Source organism: Syngnathus leptorhynchus, chromosome 3 (assembly GCF_054491065.1).
Source record: "Syngnathus leptorhynchus isolate UIUO chromosome 3, UIUO_Slep, whole genome shotgun sequence".
In the NCBI taxonomy this organism is placed as follows: Eukaryota; Metazoa; Chordata; class Actinopteri; order Syngnathiformes; family Syngnathidae; genus Syngnathus; species Syngnathus leptorhynchus.
The window spans coordinates 4,379,954-4,404,637 of record NC_141197.1 but is presented as its reverse complement, the minus strand read 5'-3'; the positions used below and the strand labels follow the sequence as shown (position 1 = coordinate 4,404,637).

Below are 24,684 nucleotides of genomic sequence, written 5' to 3'. Positions count from 1 at the left end.
TGCTAACACGCTTCGGGCCAGAGCGGCAGCAAGCACTGTACAAGTGGTCACCATTTACCATTCATACACTTAAAAAAAGCACAATTTGCTGACCACGCCCAAAAAAGCTGCGAAACAGAGCCTGTGGTAGTTCAACTGCGATCTATCAGGGGTACACATTATTTCTGTCTATATTATTCGTGTACCTACATTTTTCATTATTCCCAAAATATGACAGATTTTAGGATTTTCTTTTTTCCTCTGTTCATTTTTTGTCTGATTTAAGTCATAACATGTTCCACATGTTCTCCTCATTTCAGGTATATATTTACATCATTCTAAATCATTTCACAATTTTTTCAATTCTTTTCAGCCTTCACACAAAATTTCTCCAGAAATTAGATTCTCTAATTCGGGGATTGTCAACCGGTGGTCCACAGTCATTTGTGCCAGTATTGTAGGTGGCCGACGAAATAATAATGGTAAATAATTGTAACAATTTTAAAAATAAAATGGTTTCATTATTTAGACTGAATTATTTTCCAGCTAATTTTGATAATCATTTATCCATTCAAATTATGTCAAATGTAGCTGAGATTCCCAAAATAAACATAGAGATCCAAATAAATAATATGCATATGTCTATCTTCATTTGGTGCAAAATAAAATATTCCTTCAAAGCGGTAGTACCCGAGTTGCTTTTTGGTTTTAATGGTGGTCCCTTCGACAAAACCAGTTGAAAACCCCTGCTCTAATTGACACTCATTGTTTATTTTATTTCCTCCATTATGCTGTTTTCTGTTTGTAGTTTGTATTTGAAAATCAGTCATATCACGTACAATATTATTTAAAAAGAATCAATGTGTGCTCTGTGTCACATACCGTGCCACCTGCCCCCCAGTTGGTAACTTTCCTCCACAGATTATCAGCCACGCCCACTCATCAGAGACAATCACCTGTCCCTGCTCGTTAAGGACGCTATTTAAAACACATGAATCCAACCAACACCCGTCAGTTCGTCTTGTTACCTGGTCCTGTTCCTGTTTGGTTGTGTCCACGTCCGTGCTACTCGTGCTTAGTACCTTGTCTTGTGCCTTGCTTCCGAGTTGCTGACCCATGTCTGCACAACTGACCGACCACGCCCGAAAGGTGCCAGCCCCGACCAACTGCCCGATCATTGAGCAACCTTTCGCCTCATTCATAGACCATTCTGCACCGGATGGCCACTTCCCCTTTCCCCAAACATCAATAAAGACTCAGTGTCGCATTTGGTTGTCCTGTCTGCACCCAAAGAGTATTGGTTAATTCACCATAGTCATTTTAAGCACCCACAGTTTTCATCCGCTCATCCGGGGTCGGGTCGCGGGGGCAGCAGCTTTAGGAGGGACTCCCACACCTCCCTCTCCCCAGCCACTTCATCCAGCTCATCCCGGGGGATCCCAAGGCATTCCCAGGCCAGCCGAGAGACATATTCTCTCCAGCGCGTTCTGGGTCGACCCCGGGGTCTCCTACCGGTGGGACATGCCCGGAACACCTCCCCAGGGAGGCGTCTGGGAGGCATCCTGATGAGATGCCCGAGCCACCTCATCTGGCTCCTCTCAACGTGGAAGCGCATCGGATCTACTCAGAGTCTCTCCCGGATGACCGAGCTTCTCACCCTATCTCTAAGGGAGAACTCGGACACCCTGCGGAGGAAACTCATTTCGGCCGCTTGTATCCTGGATCTCGTTCTTTCGGTCACAACCCATAGCTCGTGACCATAGGTGAGGGTAGGAGCGTAGATCGACCGGTAAATCGAGAGCTTTGCCATTTGGCTCAGCTCTCTCTTCACCACGACGGACCGGTACAGAGTCCGCATTACTGCCGACGCTGCACCGATCCGCCTGTCGATCTCGCGCTCCATCCTGCTCTCACTCGTGAACAAGACCCCAAGATATTTGAACTCCTTAACTTGGGGCAGGATCTCATCCCCGATCCGGAGAGGGCATTCTACCCTTTTCCGACCGAATACCATGGACTCGGGTTTGGAGGTGCTGACCCTCATCCCGACCGCTTCACACTCGGCTGCAAACCTCTCCAGTGAGAGCTGGAGATCACGGACTGAAGAAGCCAACAGCACCACGTCATCTGTAAAAAGCAGTGACGCGATGCTGAGGTCCCCAAACCGGACCCCCTCAACGCCTCGGCTGCGCCTAGAAATTCTGTCCATAAAAATTATGAACAGAATCGGTGACAAAGGGCAGCCTTGGCGGAGTCCAACCCTCACTGGGAATGAATCCGACTTACTGCCGGAAATCGAACCAAACTCTGGCATCGGTGATACAAGGACCGAACCGCCCTTATCAGTTGGCCCGGCACCCCGTACTCCCGAAGCACCCTCCAGAGAACCTCCCGAGGGACACGGTCGAACGCATTCTCCAAGTCCACAAAACAAATGTGGACTGGTTGGGCGAACTCCCTTGCATCCTCGAGGATCCTGACGAGGGTGTAGAGCTGGTCCACTGTTCCACGGCCAGGACGAAAGCCACACTGCTCCTCCTGAATCCGAGGCTCGAGCTCCCGACGGATCCTCCTCTCCAGCACCCCTGAATAGACCTTACCAGGGAGGCTGAGGAGTGTGATTTCCCTGTAATTGGAACACACCCTCCGGTCCCCCTTCTTAAAGAGGGGAACCACCACCCCAGTCTGCCAATCCAGAGGCACCGTCCCCGATGTCCACGCAATGCTGCAGAGGCGTGTCAGCCATAACAGCCCCACGATATCCAGAGCCTTTTAGAACTCCGGGCGGATCTCATCCACCCCCGGGGCCGTGCCACCGAGGATTTTTTTAACTACCTCAGTGACTTCGACCTCCGAGATTAGAGAGTCCGCCTCAGAGTCCTCAGGCCCTGCTTCCACAATGGAAGGCGTGTCGGTGGAATTGAGGAGGTCTTCGAAGTATTCCCCCCACCGACTCACGCCATCCCGGGTCGTGGTCAGCAGCACACCATCTCTGCTGTAAACAGTGTTGACCGTGCACTGCTTCCCCCTCCTGAGACGCCGGATGGTGGCCCAGAATTTCCTTGAAGCCGTCCGGAAGTCATTCTCCATGGCCTCGCCAAACTTCTCCCACGCCCGGGTTCTTGCCTCAGCTACCGCCGAAGCCGCGTTCCGCTTGGCCATCCGGTACCTGTCAGCTGCCTCCGGAGTCCTGCAGGCCAAAACAGCCCTATAGGACTCCTTCTTCAGCTTGACGGCATCCCTTACCGCCGGTGTCCACCAGCGGGTTCGGGGATTGCCGCCACGAAAGGCACCAACAACCTTAAGGCCACAGCTCCGGTCGGCTGCCTCAACAATGGAGGCGCGGAACAAGGTCCACTCGGACTCAATGTCCCCCGTCTCCCCCGGGATGTGAGAAAAGTTCTGCCGGAGGTGGGAGTTGAAGCTCTTCCTGACAGGGGATTCTGCCAGACGTTCCCAGCAGATCTTCACAGAGCGTTTGGGTCTGCCAGGTCGGACCGGCATCTTCCCCCACCATCGGAGCCAACCCACCACCAAGTGGTGATCAGTTGACAGCTCCGCCCCTCTCTTCACCCGAGTGTCCAAAACATGCAGCCGCAAATCCGATGACACGACTATAAGGTCGATCAACGAACTGCGGCCTAGGGTGTCCTGGTGCCAAGTGCACACATGGACACCCTTATGGTTGAACATGGTGTTGGTTATAGAAAATCTGTGTCGAGCACAGAAGTCCAATAATGGAACACCGCTCGGGTTCAGATCGGGGGGGCCGTTCCTCCCAACCACGCTCTTCCAGGTCTCACTGTCATTGCCCACGTGAGCATTGAAGTCACCCAGTAGAACGATGGAGTCCCCAGAAGGAGCGCTGTCCAGCACTTCCTTCAGGTACTCTAAGAAGGGTGGGTACTCTGAGCTGCCGTTCGGTGCATAGACACAAACAACAGTCAGGACCCGTCCCCCCACCCAATGGCGGAGGGAGGCTACCCTCTCGCTCACCGAGGTGAACCCCAATGTGCAGGCGCCCAGCCGGGGGGCAATAAGTATGCCAACACCTGCTCAACGCCTCTCACCGTGGGCAACTCCAGAGTGGAAGAGAGTGCAGCCCCTCTCGAGAGGGCTTGTACCAGAGCCCAAACTATGTGTAGAGGCAAGTCCGACTATGTCTAGTCAAAACCTTTCTGCCTCACACACCAGCTCAGGCTCCTTTCCAGCCAGAGAGGTGACATTCCATGTCCACAGAGCCAGCCTCTGCAGCCGGGGATCGGACCGCCAAGATCCCCGCCTTTTGGCCGCCGCCAGCTCACGATGCACCCAACCCCTTTGGCCCCTCCTATAGGTGGTTAGCCCATTGGAAGGGGGACCCACATTTTCTTTTCGGGCTATGCCCGACTGGACCGCATGAGCGAAGGCCCGGCCACCAGGCGCTCGCCTTCAAGCCCCACCTCCAGGCCTGGCTCCAGAGATGGGCCCCGGTGACCCGCGTCCGGGCGAGGGAAAACTAGGTAAACCATATATTTTATTCATCGTAAGGGGTCTTCTGAGTCGTGCTTCGTCTGGCCCCTCACCTAGCATTCTGCCATGGGTGACCCTACCAGGGGCATGAAGCCCCAGACAACATGGCTCCTAGGATCACAGGGGCACGCAAACCCCTCCACCACGATAAGGTGTCGACTCACGGAGGGGCCACTGTTTTCAGTCAAATTAAATTTCTTATGCTTTTACCCCTAATTCTGATTTCAATGATTTCAAACTTTAGTCAATTTTTTGTCTTTAACAGCCAGATTTCTTCCATATCGAACATAAACAAAGTAGCAAATTCTGTGCAAAATAAAAAGTAACAAAGGTGACTGTACTTGTGCACTATGCAGCTTTGCAGATCTAGCTTTTATAGGTGATTGCTTACAAAGCTTTTAATCATATTGGTTGCAGGTCATTTAGATCCTGGTCAGTTCTTTCTCCTGTGGTCACTGAGGTTTGCATCCAAGAAGGCTGGTGGGAGCAGCAAGAACCATGGTGGGAAAAGTGCTGGCAAAAGATACAGCCTCAAGAAGCAAGATGGTAATAATCTAATGTTGTTTTAAATATCTTTATGAAACTGGTCTATTGAATAATTTGAAGCCTCAAGCGTCTTTGACCCCCAAGAGCTGCTAAATTCTTGAGCAGCTGTGTGCTTCTTGATAGTCTCAAAGATGGCAGGACATAAGATACAACAAGAATAAAGCAGTAGTTCATTGTCGCTTAGGAAATGAAAGTGGTTCTTTTGACATTATTTAACTGAGGTGACATCTTCTCTGATATATGTAACACTCGCACAAGCAAGAGAACATCAGCAATCAAACTTGTGCAAAGGACCCTACGCCACAGTTCCTTTCGCGTCACAGGTGAACAGACCATAACAAACACATAACACACAACAGGTCTGTCAGCACTTGACCTAGTTAGTGACGATTACACAGACCGGCGAAAACCCACTTGTATCCATTCTCAGTCCGCCCTGTTTTTTTTTTCCTTCATTCGGAAAATGGACATTCTGTCACATGTGGAAGAGAGCAGGGCAACCAAATGCAGCTTGGACCATGGTTTATTGAAGGGAAAAGAGTGGTGGAGGAGAGGATGGGGGGGGGACAAAAAAGGAGGAGAGCATGGTAGGACTAACTGGCAGGAATAAGCAGAAATTTACAGGACGGCCAAACAGGGAGCACAACAGGACTGGCAAAAAGGACGGGCTACAGAAACAAACTAACAGTGGCTTAACAGTCCAACACAGGGGTCACCAACACGGTGCCCACGGGCACCAGGTCGCCCGTGAGGACCGCATGCGTTGCCCGCAGGACTGTTCTAAAATTAGCTCAAATAACGGCACTTGTCAGTGAGCTGCATCTATTTATTTTACAGTCAAACCTCGGTTTCCGAACCCCCCGGTTCTCAAACAACTCGAAATTTGAACAAAAACAATTGAGATTTTTTTGCTTCAGTTGTTGAAAAAAATTCGGAGGTCGAACTTCGCGATATGAGCCGGGAGGACCCGAGAAAACCCGACCACGCAGCCCGGATCCCGACTGACTCCGTAGTTATTGTATTTTCGTTACTTTGAGGATTGTATTAACCCCTCATCATGCTTCCAAAGAAAGCAAGTGGGGGCAGTAAAGCCATCCTAAAACACAAAAACGCTCTTAAAGCAACGCGACAGTGAGCGCCCGTGCGCTGCGGTTGCGCGATCGGCCCAAATTAAGCTCCCTGCGCACTGAGGTCCACTAAAATTTTGGAAAGTAGATCAGGACTTTAAAAATATTTTCTAAATTTCAGCGACGGCTCTGTCACAATGATGCGACCAGCGCGGTGCAGCTGCGCGGTGGGCATCGCGCTACGGTTGTGCGTTCGGCGGTGCGCTGCAGTCGCGCAATCGTACAAAAATGCGCAAATGAAAAAATGCTTTTAAAAAGGCGTTTTTTGTTGTCTTGGAACGGACAAATTTTTTTTCTATTATTTGCAATGGGAAAAATAGATTTGGAATTCGACCGATTTACTTCTCGAACGGATTGTGGTCGAAAACCGAGGTTTGACTGTATTTTTGCTATTGTAGTTAAAATCACACGTGAACTGGAAATGACAATAATAACACTTAGTGAAAGCTAAATTGAGCAAATTGGCTATTTCAGTACCCCGGAAGTAGCTCTCGGTTTAAGAAAGGTTGGTGACCCCTAGTCTAACAGAACGATCCGAAAGGGAGTGAGACGCAGACAGGACTTTATTACAAGACAGGTAACGAGGGGCAGGTGAGGGCGATTACACTGATTACAGGTAGACAATGGCAGGAAAGGGCGAGTGCACAGACGCGCAACAGAGACGCGACAAAAACCATGACAACGAACACTGATACACAAGAAAACGGCGAGGAGCGGGGAATAAGACGTGATACATCCGGCAAAGACAAGTGGATGGACAATTCCGTCACTGACGGGCATAGCGAGTTGGCCATAAAAAAAAAAGTTAAATTATTTCTCATTTGGGTTGAGTCAAAATGCTTGAAAGATAAACATACAGTGGGGCAAAAAAGTATTTAGTCAGCCACCAATTGTGCAAATTCTCTTACTTGAAAGATGCCTGTAATTTTCATCAATTTTCAACTTTTAGAGACAAAATTAAAAAAAAAATATACAGAAAATCACATTGTCTGGTTATTAAAGAATTTACTTGCACATTATGGTGGGAAATATGTATTTGGTCAATAATGGCCTCGATCTGGGGGTCCACGCAAGATCTCATAATAGGGTCAAAATGATCAGAAGAACGGTGAACAAAAATCTCAGAACCCAGACGTTTTCTATAGAGCATTTGGATTATCCAGAAGAGGATTGGGCGAATGTCATATGAAATGTCAAACTTCAGATGGCCTTGGAAATGTACTTTTAAATTTTTTACAGTGTTACCGCAAAGAGCCACATCATATACATGAGCACACATGAACTACACCATCCCCCCCCTGCTTAGTTTTAAATGGGCCACTTAGCTGTGTTACTGTAAAGAGCCACATCATACACATATGCACACATGAACTAACACCCACCCTCCCCCCGGCTGCTCGGTTTTACATGGGCTACGGTTAGCTGTGCATTTGTTTCCCTGCCATTTTGAGAATGAAATTGACACTACCGTATTTTTCGGACTATAAGTCGCTCCGGAGTATAAGTCGTACCAGCCATAAAATGCACAATAAAGTGAAAAAAAACCCCAGATATAAGTCGCACTTTTGGGGCAAATTTATTTGTCAAAATACAACACCAAGAACAGACATGAACCAGCAACAACAGGCTAAACGATAAGGTATGCTAACATGACATATACACAAACAAGGAGCTGAGAACGACCTGACGTAACATTCAGAGTTATTCAAATAAGTAGGGTGGGGGGGCGACTTATACTGAGGAGCGACTTATGTGATTTTTCTCACAAATTTTAAAAATTCAAAAATCCGCGATGTAGTTAAACCGCGCTAAACGAACCGCGATGTAGCAAAGGATTACTGTCATTTAAACTGCAAGTGACGTCACCTGTGCCGCGCGGCGGTTGTTTACATAAAGGGCAAAGGATTCAATCACGGGATGACGAAGATGACGTACTACCGGAATCATTAGCGGCTTTGTTTGTAAGTGACATGGAGGACGAAGAGTTTGAAGGATTTAATGATTTGGAGTGACACAGAAGGTTTGAAAAACTATTATGGCTTTTACGCATGCCCGGTCCTTCTTGACGGGAGCTCTCTTTCACCTCCGTGGATGGAAGTCAGGGGCCGGTGCTCGGGCGGGTGGCTCTCCGGGGAAGGTGGATGGGGCTAGGACATGGCTTTTACGCACGCATCCTTTTATGTAAACAACCGCTGCGCGGCAGGGGTGACGTCACTTGCAGTTCAAATGACAGTAATCCCTTGCTACATCGTGGTTCGTTTATCGCGGTTTCACAAAAAATATCGCAGATTTTTAAAAAAAAAAAATCACATATAAATCGCGACTTATAGTCCGAAATTTACGGTATATTGTAACGTTAACAAAGTACCAGGAAAGACGTGGGTTTGGTAAACGACTCTTTATTTAACAAAACATGAGTTCAACGAGCCAACAACTACTAGTCAAGTCAAGTTTATTTGTATAGACCTAAATCACAAGCAGTCTCAAAGGGCTTCACATAGACAATCAATTGACAATTATTCTCAAAGCATCCCCTGATCTTGGGCTCCCAAAAGGGCAAGGAAAAACTCAAAAACCCCTACCAGGGGAAAAATGAGAAACCTTGAGAAGGGACCACAGATGGAAGGATCCCCCTTTCAGGATCACCAGGCTGCAATGGATGCAAAGAGGGCACATAAATACATAATATGGAAATCAAAAAGTGGATATCCAGGCCAAAGCGAAGAGCTGTCGGAGGTGCCTTCGATTGTCCTGGCAGTGTCCTCTAGGAGGGTATTTCGCTGCAGTTCCCTCATGCTGAATTGGTCCACGAGAATCTAGATAGCAGTCGTCAGCTTGGGTGTCACCTAACCACCTCCCCCGCCAGGGAGGGGTGGGGGGAGTGGGGTCGGGGAGAGGGAGCAAAAACAAACTCCAGCCGAATCGGCTACTACAGGTTAATTAAAGGCCATATCATAGAAATGTGTCTTTAAACGTGTCTTAAATGTTTCTACTGAGGTAGCAACAAGTACTGAACTGTAACGATAAAAACATAGAAGTTGCTACACAAAATAAAACATATCAAATAACGATAACATAAATACGTTTTTCAAACCTTGTGTCACTCCAAATCATTAAATCCTTCAAACAAGGGGCCTTTTGTCATCTTCGTCATCCCATGATTGAATCATTTGTCCTTTATGTAAACAACCGGCACGCGGCGCCACTGACCTCACTTGCAGTTCAAATTACAGTAATCCCTTGCTACATTTTGGTTCGTTTATCGCGGTTTCACTACATCGTGGATTTTTGAATTTTGAAAATTTGTGAAAAAGATTCACATAAGTCGCTCCTGCGTATAAGTTGCCCCCCCCCTACCCAAACTATGAAAAAAAATGCGACTTATAGTCCGAAAATTCCGGTAATTGTTACCTTGAATGGGTTTGCCCCTCCTCCTTTGCGGGATTTCACCTCATGCATATGCGCGTTTGATGAAAATACCACATTAAACTCAAGTAAAACGAATACGCACCAAAATAAAAAAAAAAAACCACAAAGGTTGATATGAACATAAAGGAGCCGAATGAAAACAGGCAAGGAGTGAGCCGTGGGTTGGCCACCCCTGCTATAGATTCTATCCACCCATCCATCCATTTTCTATACCGCTTGTCCCCACGGGGGTTGCAGGCGTGCTGGAGCCTATCCCAGCAGTCAACGGGCACTAAGGCAGGGGAAACCCTGAACTGGTTGCCAGCCAATCGCAGGGCACACAGAGACGAACAACCATTCGCACTCGCACTCACACCTAGGGACAATCTGGAGTGCTCAATTGGCCTACCAAGCATGTTTTTGGGATGTGGGAGGATACCGGAGTGCCCGGAGAAAACCCACGCGGGCTTGGGGAGAACATGCAAACTCCACACAGGAAGGGTCAGAGGTGGAATCGAACCCGCACCCTCCTAACTGTGAGGCGGTTGTGCCAACCAGTGCCCCACCGAGCCGCCCTGCTATAGATTGTTCTATATTATTGTCGAAGTTATATTCATTTGGTGTGAGAGTAGTTTTAGACTGGATAAAAAGTTATTTAGACAATAGACAACAGTTTGTGGATTTTGTGGCTAATACATCTGAACACATGAGGATTGAATGTGGAATCCCACAAGGTTCGGTTTTGGGACCAAAATTGTTTGTTTTATATATTAATGAAATATGTGAGGTATCAAAGTGAATTTGTATTATTTGCGGACGACACCAACTTTTATAATTCAGGACATGACTTAAAAGCATTATCAAACATTATTGAAGAGGAAATTATTACATTTAATAGATGGTTTGATGTCAATATATGATTATTAAATTTAAAAAAAACATAGTTTGATTTTTTTGTAAGAGAAAAAAGAAGGGAACTGTCAATAGATGCAAATAATATTGAAAGGGTTTCTGAACTTTTAGGAGTGATACTAGATAATGCTCTGACATTGAAATCTCATATTGCTCATGTACGTCAAAAGATGTCTAAAAGTATTTTATATTAAATGAGGTAAAATATGTGTTAGATTACAAGGCAATGTGTATATTGTATTGTGTATTGCCATATATCAACTACTGTGTGGGAAGTACACATAGGACACAAAGGCATTGTATCTACTACAGAAGAGAGCTATAAGAATTATTAATAAAGCAGATTATCAAGTACACAAAGTCAAAGTCCGCTTTAATGTCAATTTCTTCACGTCAAGGCACACAAAGAGATCAAAATTACATTTCCCGCCGTCCCACGGTGACTAGACAGTACACAACACTCACATCAAATAGCACATAAAGTAAAAATGAACAGACAAGAGCAACGAATAAGTAATAAGCAAATTATCCAAATAAACAATAAATAAATAGATAGACAAATAAGAGCAGCAAAATGGAGCAAGCGCGCAAATAGCAGACAGCCAGATCATAGCGCAAAAGAACAGGACGTCATGTAGCGGAGGGGGGAGGGAATTCAGGATCCGGACAGCTTGGAGCACGAAGCTGTCTCTGAGTCTGGTGGTGCGGGAGCGCAGGCATCTGTATCTCTTCCTAGAGGGCAGAAGTACAAACAAAGAGTGAGCAGGGTGACTCACATCACACACAATCGCGGCCGCTTTGCGGGTGAGACGGGAGGCGTAAACTTCCTTCAGGGAGGGGAGTGGAGCCCCGATGATTTTACTCGCAGTGGTCACTATGCGCTGCAGGGCCTTCATGTTGTACCCAGAGCAGCCACCACCCCACACAGCGATGCAACTGGAGAGGACGCTCTCAAGGGTGCCACCGTAGAATGTGGTCATGACGGCGGGAGGAGCACTTGCTCGCCTGAGTTTCCGCAGAAAGTATAGGCGGCGCTGAGCCTTCTTCGCCACCGGCGCAGTGTTGGTAGTCCAGGAGAGGTCCTCACCCCTGCTCACTCTCTCCACCACAGAATCGTCGACGGTCAGCGGCAGGTGGTGGGTGTGACCCTTCCGGAAGTCAATGATAATCTCCTTGGTTTTGTTGACGTTCAGCAGAAGGTTGTTGTCCCTGCACCATGCGGCCAAAAGGTCGACCTCCGATCTGTAGTGAGTCTCGTCGCCACCGGTGATCAGACCCACCACAGTCGGGTCGTCGGCATATACACTAAGATTATTAATTCTGTTTAATTGAAGCTACCACCCCTAGGTGAATTACAGACAGTATGTGTTATGTTTAAGGCTATAAGTATAAAGCATTACCAGCTAATTTACAAAAACATGTTTGTCGTCACTCAGAGAATGTATAGAATAGTGGTTCTTAACCTTGTTGGAGGTACCGAACCCCACCAGTTTCATATGCACTTGCACCTCTTTAAAAATGCGCACGCGCCTCTAAAAAAATAAAAAAAAATTTTTGTTGTTTTTCAAATTCAAGACAGATGTTTTTTACTGGTGCACAAAATGAGCCATGCATGAACATCACCGTGTTCAAAGAGTAAAACCAACACAATGCATGAACTCACAACAAATGACATACCGCAGTGGAGGGTCTGCCGAACCCCTGAGACCGACTCACTGAACCTCTCGGGTTCGATCAAACCTAGGTTAAGAACCACTGGTATCGAAGGAAAGGTCATTTCAAACATCAGTATTCACAGAGAACTTTAAAACAAATGTGTATATCAGGGTGGGGGTTAAACTATGGAATTCCCTTTACAATGAGATAAAGTATTGTATAAATATATTCCAATTGAAAAAAAATATATGAAGACAGAATAAGATTATATGAAAAGCCCTAAGTGCCTACCTTTCGCATTATATTTATTAATTTCGTTATTTTTTGTCTGGTTTTGTATATATTTTGTATCATCTCGTGAGGTGTTTGGTTTTTACCTCATAAAGTTTTGCAGTTACTTTTTCTTGGTGTTTGTTTTTATTACATTTGGATGAATTTGTTTGGTTTTTTATACTTGTGAAGCCTTCATTCATCTTCACCTTCATCTTCTTCCGCTTATCCGGGGTTGGGTCGCGGGGGCAGCAGCTTTAGGAGGGACTCCCAGACCTCCCTCTCCCCAGCCACTTCCTCCAGCTCATCCCGGGGGATCCCAAGGCGTTCCCAGGCCAGCCAAGAGATGTAGTCTCTCCAGCACGTCCTGGGTCGACCCCGGGGTCTCCTACCGGTTGGACATGCCCGGAACACCTCCCCAGGGAGGCGTCCAGGAGGCATCCTGATGAGATGCCCGAGCCACCTCATCTGGCTCCTCTCAACGTGGAGGAGCAGCGGCTCTACTCCGAGTCTCTCCCGGATGACCGAGCTTCTCACCCTATCTCTAAGGGAGAGCCCAGACACCCTGCGGAGGAAACTCATTTCAGCCGCTTGTATCCTGGATCTCGTTCTTTCGGTCACGACCCATAGCTCTGCCTTTTGGCTCAGCTCTCTCTTCACCACGACGGACCGGTACAGAGTCTGCATTACTGCCGACGCTGCACCGATCCGCCTGTCGATCTCGCGCTCCATCCTGCCCTCACTCGTGAACAAGACCCCAAGATACTTGAACTCCTCCACTTGGGGCAGGATCTCATCCCCGATCCGGAGAGGGCATTCCACCCTTTTCCGACCGAGGACCATGGACTTGGATTTGGAGGTGCTGACCCTCATCCCGACCGCTTCACACTCTGCTGCGAACCGCTCCAGTGAGAGCTGGAGATCACGGACTGAAGAAGCCAACAGCACCACGTCATCTGCAAAAAGCAGAGACGCGATGCTGAGGTCCCCAAACTGGACCCCCTCAACGCCTCGGCTGCGCCTAGAAATTCTGTCCATAAAAATTATGAACAGAATCGGTGACAAAGGGCAGCCTTGGCGGAGTCCAACCCTCACTGGGAACGAATCCGATTTACTGCCGGAAATGCGGACCAAACTCTGGCATCGGTGATACAGGGACCGAACCGCCCTTATCAGTTGGCTCGGCACCCCGTACTCCCGAAGCACCCCCCAGAGAACCTCCCAAGGGACACGGTCGAACGCCTTCTCCAAGTCCACAAAACACATGTGGACTGGTTGGGCGAACTCCCATGCACCCTCGAGGATCCTGCCGAGGGTGTAGAGCTGGTCCACTGTTCCACGGCCAGGACAAAAGCCACACTGCTCCTCCTGAATCCGAGGTTCGACCTCCCGACGGATCCTCCTCTCCAGCACCCCTGAATAGACCTTACCAGGGAGGCTGAGGAGTGTGATTCCCCTGTAATTGGAACACACCCTCCGGTCCCCCTTCTTAAAGAGGGGAACCACCACCCCAGTCTGCCAATCCAGAGGCACCGTCCCCGATGTCCACGCAATGCTGTAGAGGCGTGTCAGCCATGACAGCCCCACAACATCCAGAGCCTTTAAGAACTCCGGGCGGATCTCATCCACCCACGGGGCCTTGCCACCGAGGAGTTTTTTGACTACCTCAGTGACTTCGACCTCCGAGATTGGAGAGTCCGCCTCAGAGTCCCCAGGCCCTGCTTCCACAATGGAAGGCGTGTCGGTGGAATTGAGGAGGTCTTCGAAGTATTCCCCCCACCGACTCACGACATCCCGAGTCGAGGTCAGCAGCACACCATCTCCACTGTAAACAGTGTTGACCGTGCACTGCTTCCCCCTCCTGAGACGCCGGATGGTGGACCAGAATTTCCTCGAAGCCGTCCGAAAGTCATTCTCCATGGCCTCGCCAAACTCCTCCCACGCCCGAGTTTTTTCCTCAGCAACCGCCGAAGCCGCGTTCCGCTTGGCCATCCGGTACCTGTCAGCTGCCTCCGGAGTCCCGCAGGCCAAAAAGGCCCTATAGGACTCCTTCTTCAGCTTGACAGCATCCCTTACCGCCGGTGTCCACCACCGGGTTCGGGGATTGCCGCCACGACAGGCACCAACAACCTTACGGCCACAGCTCCGGTCGGCTGCCTCAACAATGGAGGCGCGGAACAAGGTCCACTCGGACTCAATGTCCCCCGCCTCCCTCGGGACGTGGAAAAAGCTCTGCCGGAGGTGGGAGTTGAAGCTCTTCCTGATAGGGGATTCTGACAAACGTTCCCAGCAGACCCTCACAGAGCGTTTGGGCCTGCCAGGTCGGACCGGCATCTTCCCCCACCATCGTAGCCAACCCACCACCAGGTGGTGATCAGTTGACAGCTCCGCCCCTCTCTTCACCCGAGTGTCCAAAACATGCGGCCGCAAATCCGATGACACGACTACAAGGTCGATCAACGAACTGCGGCCTAGGGTGTCCTGGTGCCAAGTGCACACATGGACACCCTTATGCTTGAACATGGTGTTCATTATAGAAAATCTGTGTCGAGCACAGAATTCCAATAATAGAACACCGCTCGGGTTCAGATCGGGGGGGGGGCGTTCCTCCCAATCACGCCCTTCCAGGTCTCACTGTCATTGCCCACGTGAGCATTGAAGTACCCAGTAGAACGATGGAGTCCCCAGAAGGAGCGCTCTCCAGCACTTCCTCCAGGGACTCTAAGAAGGGTGGGTACTCTGAGCTGCCGTTCGGTGCATAGACACAGACAACAGTCAGGACCCGTCCCCCCACCCGAAGGCGGAGGGAGGCTACCCTCTCGCTCACCGGGGTGAACCCCAATGTGCAGGCGCCCAGCCGGGGGGCAATAAGTATGCCAACACCTGCTCGACGCCTCTCACCGTGGGCAACTCCAGAGTGGAAGAGAGTCCAGCCCCTCTCGAGAGGGCTTGTACCAGAGCCCAAATATGCGTGGAGGCAAGTCCGACTATGTCTAGTCGGAACCTTTCTGCCTCACACACCAGCTCGGGCTCCTTTCCAGCCAGAGAGGTGACATTCCATGTCCCTAGAGCCAATTTCTGCAGCCGGGGATCGGACCGCCAAGGTCCCCGCCCTTGGCCGCCGCCCAGCTCACTATGCACCCGACCCCTTTGGCCCCTCCTATAGGTGGTGAGCCCATTGGAAGGGGGACCCACGTCTTCTTTTCAGGCTATGCCCGACCGGACCCCATGAGCGAAGGCCCGGCCACCAGGCGCTCGCCTTCGAGCCCCACCTCCAGGCCTGGCTCCAGAGAGGGGCCCCGGTGACCCGCGTCCGGGCGAGGGAAAACGACGTCCATTTATTGTAATCATCATCAGGGGTCTTCTGAGCCGTGCTTTGTCTGGCCCCTCACCTAGGACCCTTCTGCAATGGGTGACCCTACCAGGGGCATGAAGCCCCAGACAACCTGGCTCCTAGGATCATAGGGGCACACAAACCCCTCCACCACGATAAGGTGACGACTCACGGAGGGGACTTGTGAAGCCATTTAGACTAATTATTATGTGGAAGGGGACAGGAACTATACGACTTTCTTTATCCTGTTCCTTGTCAAGCATAGATGCGTAGATGTGTTTGCTTGCTGAAGTTGAACTGTATTGATCAGAATGCACATCAATGGAGATAAATACAAATTAAATGAAAAAAAAGAAATACAGGTATTTAACAACTCATTACCTAGGTCATATTTATCAACAGTCATGTCCTTTAATCTCATGTACTTTATTTAAAAAAAAAAAAGTCCTATGTGCCACTTCCCCCACGTTGCCATGGCTGCAAAGAGCCAATAGCTGCTTGCAGCGCAAGTATGGCGTTTATGATGACAATGCAGTGTCATTATATTTTTGTATTCTTCAAATCAATTTTTCGAAACACTTGTCCTCATGGGGTGGCGATTGGCGAGCAATGAATTTGTCGCTGCAGTGAAGGTTACAGTACAGTTAAAAAGGAAAAACCCGCAGCTCAATCGTCATCACTTGACAGTATCCGAGTCGTCCGGTGCCCACCCAAAGCTGCAAAACCCGAGGCGGTGCCACTACCGTCGGACCGGGTGACTGCGTAGAGAGCCTTGGCTGCACCTCTCATTCCCATGTATGGGATGTTGTCATTAGTACGTATTTAGTATTTACACTAGGTTTAATATGTACATGTAATAAATGTTTTTTTTTTTTTTTTAGAGACAGAGACTTTATCTGGTTGTACAGGACTGTCTCAGAAAATTTGAATATTGTGATGAAGCTCTTTATTTTCTGTAATGTAATAAAAAAAAAAAACAGTTACAAATCAACTGAAATATTGCAAGTCTTTTATGATTTTAATATTGCTGATTATGGCATGCAGCTTAAGAAAACTCAAATATCCTGTCTCAAAATATTAGAATATTTCCTCAGACCAAGTAAAAAAAAAAAAAAAAGCAAAATAACAGCAAAACAAAATCAAACTTTTGAAAATGTCCATTAATGCACTCAGTACTTGGTTGGGAATCGGATTACTGCAACCAATGCGGTGTGGCATGAAGGCAATCCGCCTGTGGCATTGGTGAGGTGTTATGAATGCCCAGGATGCTTCAGTAGCGGCCTTTAACTCATTTGCATTGTTGGGTCTGGTGTCTTTCAGCTTCTTCTTCACAATACCCCACAAAATCTCAATGGGGTTCAGGTCAGGGGAATTGGCAGGCCAATCAAGGACAGTAATGCCATGGTCAGTAGACCATTTACTGCTGGTTTTGGCACTATGGGCAGGTGCCAGATCATGCTGGAAAATGAAATCATCCTCTCCATAGAGCTTTTCAGCAGACGGAAGCATGTAGTGTTCTAAATTCTGCATTTACCCTGGACTTGATGAAACACAGTGGACCAAAACCAGCAGCTGACATGGCTCCCCAAACCATCGCTGACTGTGGGAACTTCACACTGGATTTCAAGCAACTTGGATTTTGCTCCTCTCCAGCCTTTCTTCAGACTCTGGCGCCTTGATTTCCAAATGAAATACAAAACTTGCTTTTGTCTGAAAAGAGGACTTTGGATCTCTCTGCAACTGTCGAGTGCTTCTTTTCCATAGCCCAAGTCAGACGCTTCTTCTGTTGTCTTGAGTTTAGAAGTGGCTTGACCATGGGAATACAGCTATTGTAGCCCATTTCCCGGACACGTCTGTGAACAGTGGTTTTTGATACCTGGACTCCAGCTTCAGTCCACTGTCTTTGAAGCTCCCCCAAATTCTGGAAGCGACTCTTCTTCACAAAGCTGTTAAGGCTGCGGTCATTTCTCTTGGTTGTGCAGCGTTTCCTGCCACATTTCCCCCTTCCAACTGACTTTTTGTAGATGTGCTTTGAAACTGAACTCTGTGAACAGCTTGCCCTTTGAGAAATTTCTTTTTGTGTCTTAACCTCCTGATGGAGGGTGTCAATGATGGTTGTCTGGACAGCAGTCAGATCAGCAGTCTTCCCCATACTTGTGATTTAGTTTACTGAACCAAGCTGAGTCTTTTTCAAGGCTCAGGAAACCCTTGCAGGTGTTTCAAGTTAATTAGACGATTCAAGTGATTATCCTACTAGTACCGTATTTTCACGTTCATTAGGCGCGGGTCTTAGATTTTATTAGGATGTCTTAGATTTTCTTCAAAATGTGCGGCGCGCCATGCGGTGGTCCCGATGTGTGTTGTTTTTGTAAGGCGGATGTATTAAAGAGCGCCGTGAGAACGTTATAGGGAGAATTGTGGGTGTGGATTTGCAGTATGAATGATTTTAAATTTGGTCTGCACCACAGTTTTGTTTCTTATATTTTTTTGCGGGAGCTTGAAGCAATGTATAAGGTACCATCTATAAATGGGGAGATGTTAGAGGGAGTGGAAACCCCCTGCCCGCCTCCACATACAATGGTATGCCCCAGCGGCACTGTTGTGTTGTTACGTCATGACGCTCGGGCGTCGGTTCAATACAGTCACACACTTGTGCACTCGCTGTCATCCTCTGTCTCATTATCTATAAATATACACACAAACATATGTAAGGGAGATCAGGTGGGGTTTTTTCACGCATCACCATCGCTGTTGATCTGTGACACTATGCGTGTCCATTTCACAGCCGATGTGAAAAAACAAATGAAGCACATAAACGCCGAGCTTGCTAACATGCTTACATGTCTGCTGGCACTGTTGTTCGAGCCTTCGTAAAAGCCAGCATCATATCCGAGGAGCCACACGGCACGGAAAGTGACTCTGACAGTGAAGAAAGTGAACCTGCCATTTCTGTTGGAGATTTAGCGCTGCTGTTCAATTTGAAAACAGAGGATGAGGACTTCGATGGGTTTAAGTGATGACCATTACCGGTAATAAAAATGTGAATACCAAACTCAGTTTTGCTCCCGCTTCATTTTTAAATACGCACACTTGTATGCATGTGTGTGTTGTTGATAAATGAACATGCAAATGAGAACGTTTACGGGGGAAGTGTGGGCGTGGATTGTTTATATAAAACTCGCGTCCTATGAGCCATTGCACTCTGTGTGTGTTAAACAGTCATGGCACACAACTGAGACTGCGCCTTTTATTACAGTGCGTCTTTTAAACGTGAAAATACGGTATACTTTTTCATGATATTCTAGCATTTTGAGATAGGATATTTGAGGGTTTTTTTAAGATGTATGCCATAATCAGCAATATTAAAATAATGAAAGGCTTGCAATATTTCAGTTGATTTGTAATGAATCCAGAACGTATGATATTTTTGTTTTTTTTAATTGCATTACAGAAAATAAAGAACTTTATCACAATATTCTAATTTCCTGAGACTGTGTTTATGTGTATATTCTGCTTTTTTTTTTTCAATCACCACTTGCGCTTCCAAATTAGACGGACCTTAGAGCCATCATCTGCTAGGGAAAATCAGGATGTCGATTGCACATCTTCCTGGAAAAAATAATAGAAAAAAAAATTAATATTCAATATGTGCCTTCTTTGGTGTTTTTTTGGAATCTTTACAGTTCTGCTGTTGGTGTAGCTCCTCCATAGTGGCACAATGCTACAACTGCAGTCAAAATACGTTCATAGCTGATGTAGAAATACACCGATTGTCCTATCAACACAGCTGGCGCTTTATGATGTACTGAGCGGTATCAATCGCTCTGGCTGGTGAGGCACAAAATTAGCTGGGGGCGGCTGTAAGTGAAATAAATTGTCAAAAACAAATTACTGCTGTCATTTCAGTCTTTTAATGCTTTTAAACTAGCCATACATTCTCATCACCGCTCATCCTGTTCAAGGTCGCAGGGGGGCGCTGGAGCCTATTCCAGCTGACTACACCCTGAACTTGTCGCCAGCCAGTCACGGGGCACATCTAGAAACAAACAACCAGCCACACCCACATGCACACCGTCACTAAACGAAAATCAATCCAACGCTGCCCGCACACAGGCGAGTATCCTTACAAAACCCACTCAGGCATGGCGAGAACATGCAAACTCCACACAGGAAAGCAGGAGCAAAAATCACAACCTGCACATCTGAAATATCAGGTGAACGTGCAAACTAATGCCCAAACGTGTTGCCTGCTTTAAAATCCATGAAACCTATTTTTATCTCAGATTATGGTAATATTTCATCTAGTGTTTCCAGAACTTCTCAGGTGTCACTGTATTTTATGAAATTTTCATCATATAATTTCTGTTATTGCAAGGAAACTTTGTCCATGCTGGCAACATCCTGGCAACACAAAGGCTGCTGAGGTACCACCCAGGAGCACATGTGAGTGCACGTTTATTGTTTTCCTGTCATTGCCGTTTGATGTTTAACTGGTAAGTACACTAACACAGTCACTGCATATGTCATTCTGATTTGAAGGTTGGGATGGGAACCAATAACACTCTTTATGCACTTGAAGATGGTTGCATCAGATTCACCAAGGAGGTCTACATCCCCCACCCTCGCAGTGTGGAGACGAGCCAGATAATCACCAAGCTTGCCAATGGAACTTTGCTTTACAAAACATTCATCAACATTATTCCAGTTGAGCAAGAACCCACCTTCAAACTGGTTAGCATGGTCTAAACTCTAAACCCTCATGTGAGGACGAAAAACAACATCTTATGATTAAATGTCACAACACCGAATTCACATATTTTATACTGCCTCCAAAAACTGTTAGATGAACCAAATTTTCAGAAAAGACGTCGCACTCCAGCTCATTGAGCATTTAACTTGGATTGAAGTTTTGCATCCAGTTAATAATAAAAACAACCATAATAATAGTAATAATAGCAATGATAATAATAATAAGTCAGATTCATTTCCGGTGAAAGGTGGACTCCACCAAGGGCTGCCCTTTGTCACCGATTCTGTTCATAACTTCATTTTATCAACTGAATTTCTCGGTGCAGCCAAGGCGTTGTGTGTGTCCGATTTGGTGACCTCAGCATCGCATCTCTGCTTTTTGCTGATGTGGTGCTGTGCTGTTGGCTTCTTCAAGCTGTGATCTCCAGCTCCCACTTGAGTCATTCGCAGCCGAGTGTGAAGCGGCTGGGATGAAAATCAGCACCTCCAAAGCTGAGACCATGGTCCTCCATCGTAAAAAAATTAAATGCTTTCTTCAGGCCGGGGAGGAGATCCTGCCCCAAGTGGACTTCAAGTATCCACGAGTGAGGGTGGGATGGAGTGGGAGATGCAGCGGCTGCAGTTTGCATCACAACAGACATTTCACAACTGACTGGTCTGTACCAATCAATCATGGTGAAGAGCTGAGCCGAAAGGTGAAGCTCTTGATATAATTTTATAATTTTACCCGTCGATGTATGTTGTATGTTCCTACCCTCATCTTGTTCACTACCTATGGGTAGTGACCAAAAGAACACAATCCCAGATAGAAGCGGCTGAAATAAACTATCTTCGCAGAGTGTCTGGACTCTCCCTTAGCGATAGGGTAAGAAGCTCAGTTGTCCGGGAGAGAGGAGCCAGATGAGGTGGCTCGGGCATTTGATTATGATTCCTCGTGGACGCTTCTCTTAAGTGTTCCAGACGTGTCCGACCAGAAGGAGACCCTGGGGACGACCCTGACACGTTGGAGAGACTATGTTGCCCGACTGGCCTGGGAACGCCTTGGGTTTATTTGGGATGGGCTGGTCAAACTGGCTGGAGAGAGGGAATTCTCGGCGTTTTTATTGAAGCTGGTGCACCCACAACCTGACTCCAGTGGAGTAAGAGAAAGAAAATGGATGGATGGATGGATGGATGGATGGATGGATGAATGGATGAATGGATGAATGGATGAATGGATGGATGAAACACCTCCGTGGCTGGAAGTAAGAGCCACCTCTGTGGCTGGAACCAAGTGCCACCTCCGGTGCTGGATGGATGGAAGTAAGAGCAACCTCTGTGGCTTGAAGTGCCAGCTCCGTGGCTGGAAGTCAGAGCCAGCTCCATGGCTGGATGGATGGAAGTGCCAGCTCCTTGGCTGGATGGATGGAAGTGCCAGCTCCGTGGCTGGAAGTAAGAGCCAGCTCCGTGGCTGGAAGTCAGAGCTAGCTCCGTGGCTGGAAGTCAGAGCCAGCTCCATGGCTGGAAGTCAGATCCAGCTCCGTGGTTGGATGGATAAAAGTGCCAGCTCCGTGGCTGGAAGTGCCAGCTCCGTGGATGAATGCAAGAGTGAGCTCCGTGGCTTGAAGTGCAGGCAATTTTTTCATTCATATTCCCCCAAAATGACACTTTGTCAATTTCCTATGAGCCGCTGGGGCTCCGCACGACTTCTAGCTGCCGACAGAGAGTTCCAGCAGCCCCTCTGCACGGAGCTCTCATGAAATCCGTAGCACAGCAGCTACTCACCCGAGCGCACTTTGTACATTTGTTATTTTGGGTTTAATTTCCAGGTAAATGACACTGTAAATTTTTTACCACCCGCGCGGCCTTTAAGCACGCCAAACACCCAGCCAGAGCACAAGAAGTTCGGGTCGAGCCGAGTGCGCTCGCGCCCATTCTGCGATGGGATAATGCTTCCCTCTGGCGGACATTCAGCAGTAGGTGAAATGTGCACTTGATCGCCTTTTTTCTTTTCCTGTAATAACCAAACTGCAAATTTGAGCAACCAAGTTTTTGTCGAATCGGTGCGCTCGGAGTTTATTTTCGAACGCGCCTGTAAACCTGCGTCAATGTAGATCACTCCCAACGTAATACTGGGTGCGTTAGGAAAATTTACGTGCGAGCACTGGTTCGCGGGTACGCACTAACACATGTCCTATTGTGTTGTGTTTATTTTTTAACACGCCCGCAGAGTGCAGAATCGTACGGCGATGACACCGCCATATTTGATCTGGCAAAGTGCAGTATCTGGTAAGCAGTGTTCGGAATGTTCATTTTTTACACGAACTAGTTCAAAGTTCACAACTTTTAAAATGCACTAGTTCCGTTCATAGTTCATAATTGAAAATGTAATAACTAAGTTCATTGTTCCAAATATTAAAAGTTCATTGTTATTTTCTTCCCCCGAATAAAGAAAAAAGGTTACTATTACCCTCCAGCGTATTTGCAGTTTCTTATTGATTTCTCTCATTCCATTCACATTAGTATCCAGGTGCTTCTATCATCCCACAGACTGAAATACAGCAGAAAATGCTAGAATTGTCTTTTTTTCTTTAATAAATTGAAACAAAAACATGACTGTGGTCCAGAATGTGCAAACACAAACAATCTGCTGTGGGTGCCAGACTGAGGTAGGAAACAAAGGATGTACAAATGAAGTCCAAAATATTTAAAGTAACATTATATTTGCTTCAACCAACTTTAAACACTTTTAGTGACTGTATTATTTCTTAACTTGTTTTCCCAAAGAACAAGAAAACATTTATAATTTGGGACATAAAAGTGCAAAGCGTGCAAAGCCCCCCAAAAATTACTAAAACAAAAAAAAATCTAAAGTAATTTGGTTCAATGCTATTGAGAGCGCTGCAACTCCTAAAATTTCTGAATGCTCTTACAAGATGATACCTTGCAGTTTGACAAGAAAATTCGAGTGGGGATGCTCCTGTTTACATCTTCCCTATGAACACATCGCATTTTGATGACGCTTGAGCCCGCAGCTGTCACCTGGGTTGCCATATTGTTTTTCCCCTGCCTATTTAAGCCTTGTTTACTGTGTTTAGTGAGGTTTTATTTTGAAGTCTAAGAAGAGATAACCTGGCATCTACTGTGGATCTCTTACTTCGTTTGTCGTTTTTGTTGTGTCCGAGGTTTTTATTGTCTATTTATCTGTTTTGGTATTTCTGTAGGCGGCTCGGTGGAGCACTGGTTAGCACGGGTGTCAAACTCATTTCACATTATGGGCCACATACGGCCCAGGTAAATGTCAAGTGGGCTGGACCATTAAAATTATACAATACAATGTTTTAAAACACCAGAATATCATGTCTTTCCTTTTGTTTCTTTTTTTTTTTTTGGTGTAAAGAGCTGGGGCACAGTACTCAGCTGCAGAAAAGACGAGCGCTTGAGTTGATATCCACAAGGTCTTAGCAGACGCTCCCCACGTTGTTCCAGCAAGGCGGCGGATCAGTGCAACCCTGGATGTCACCTTTGCCTTCAGTTCTTCAAGGTGTTGTTTGAAGGATAGGGTCCGATCCAGACGCACGCCAAGGTACTTTGGGGCTTTTTGAACCTCCAGGCGTTTGCCCTCAATGCTCACTATGAGTTCTCTCCTTGCTTCACTGGTGCTGAGATGGTATGACGCAGCAACAGTCTTTCCAATGCTGAGCTGGAGACACCACTTTCGAAGGTATGCTACCATGGTGCACATGTCTTCATTCAGGCCGTTGTTGGAATATTTTTCTATTTTAACATGAACTCGAGTTACTAATCTGACTCCAATTTGTGACCTTACCCAACTGCCACTCATCCAACAATATGCGCGCTCGTTCTGCAATAGAAAGGTATCAGGAAGATTTTCACACACGAGTGGATTTATTCCTAACACACAAATCTAATACATCACCTGGGTCTCGGGTCCCTCTCAATACACCTCTGTACGCCTCTGTTGCCACCAGCAGACGTACTCTACTTCCGAGTTGCCCAGCCATTAATTATACTACACAATATGCAAATGGCACATCAACAAAGGCATTCTGTCATTATTCTATTGGCTATGTGTAAACTGCAGTTAACTTTAGCTTGCTCTCATTGGTCTTTCTTCTCCTGCCGAATAACTTGCTCGCTCCTCCTGGTTGTAGTTTTCCATATAGGGTCACCAGTTGTTATCCACCAGCT

At 47.1% G+C, this 24,684-nt stretch overlaps 1 protein-coding gene across 4 annotated transcripts in view; it reads left to right on the top strand.

The window, feature by feature from the left end:
* The window catches only part of mrpl27 (mitochondrial ribosomal protein L27), a 41,766-nt gene extending 18,582 nt beyond the window's left edge, over window positions 1-23,184 (top strand). Inside the window, exons 3-6 of one of the 4 annotated variants that reach the window (XM_085907012.1) lie at window positions 4,909-5,037; window positions 20,120-20,187; window positions 20,284-20,475; window positions 21,033-23,152. In XM_085907012.1, coding sequence (XP_085763138.1) covers window positions 4,909-5,037; window positions 20,120-20,187; window positions 20,284-20,475; window positions 21,033-21,206 — 563 coding nt within the window. In that variant the 3' untranslated portion in view covers window positions 21,207-23,152. Of the gene's footprint in view, window positions 1-4,908; window positions 5,038-20,119; window positions 20,188-20,283; window positions 20,553-21,032 lie in introns of those variants that run through there. The other 3 variants (XM_085907013.1, XM_085907014.1, XM_085907015.1) reach the window with 3 other exon arrangements.
* The last annotated feature ends 1,500 nt before the right edge of the window (window positions 23,185-24,684 follow it).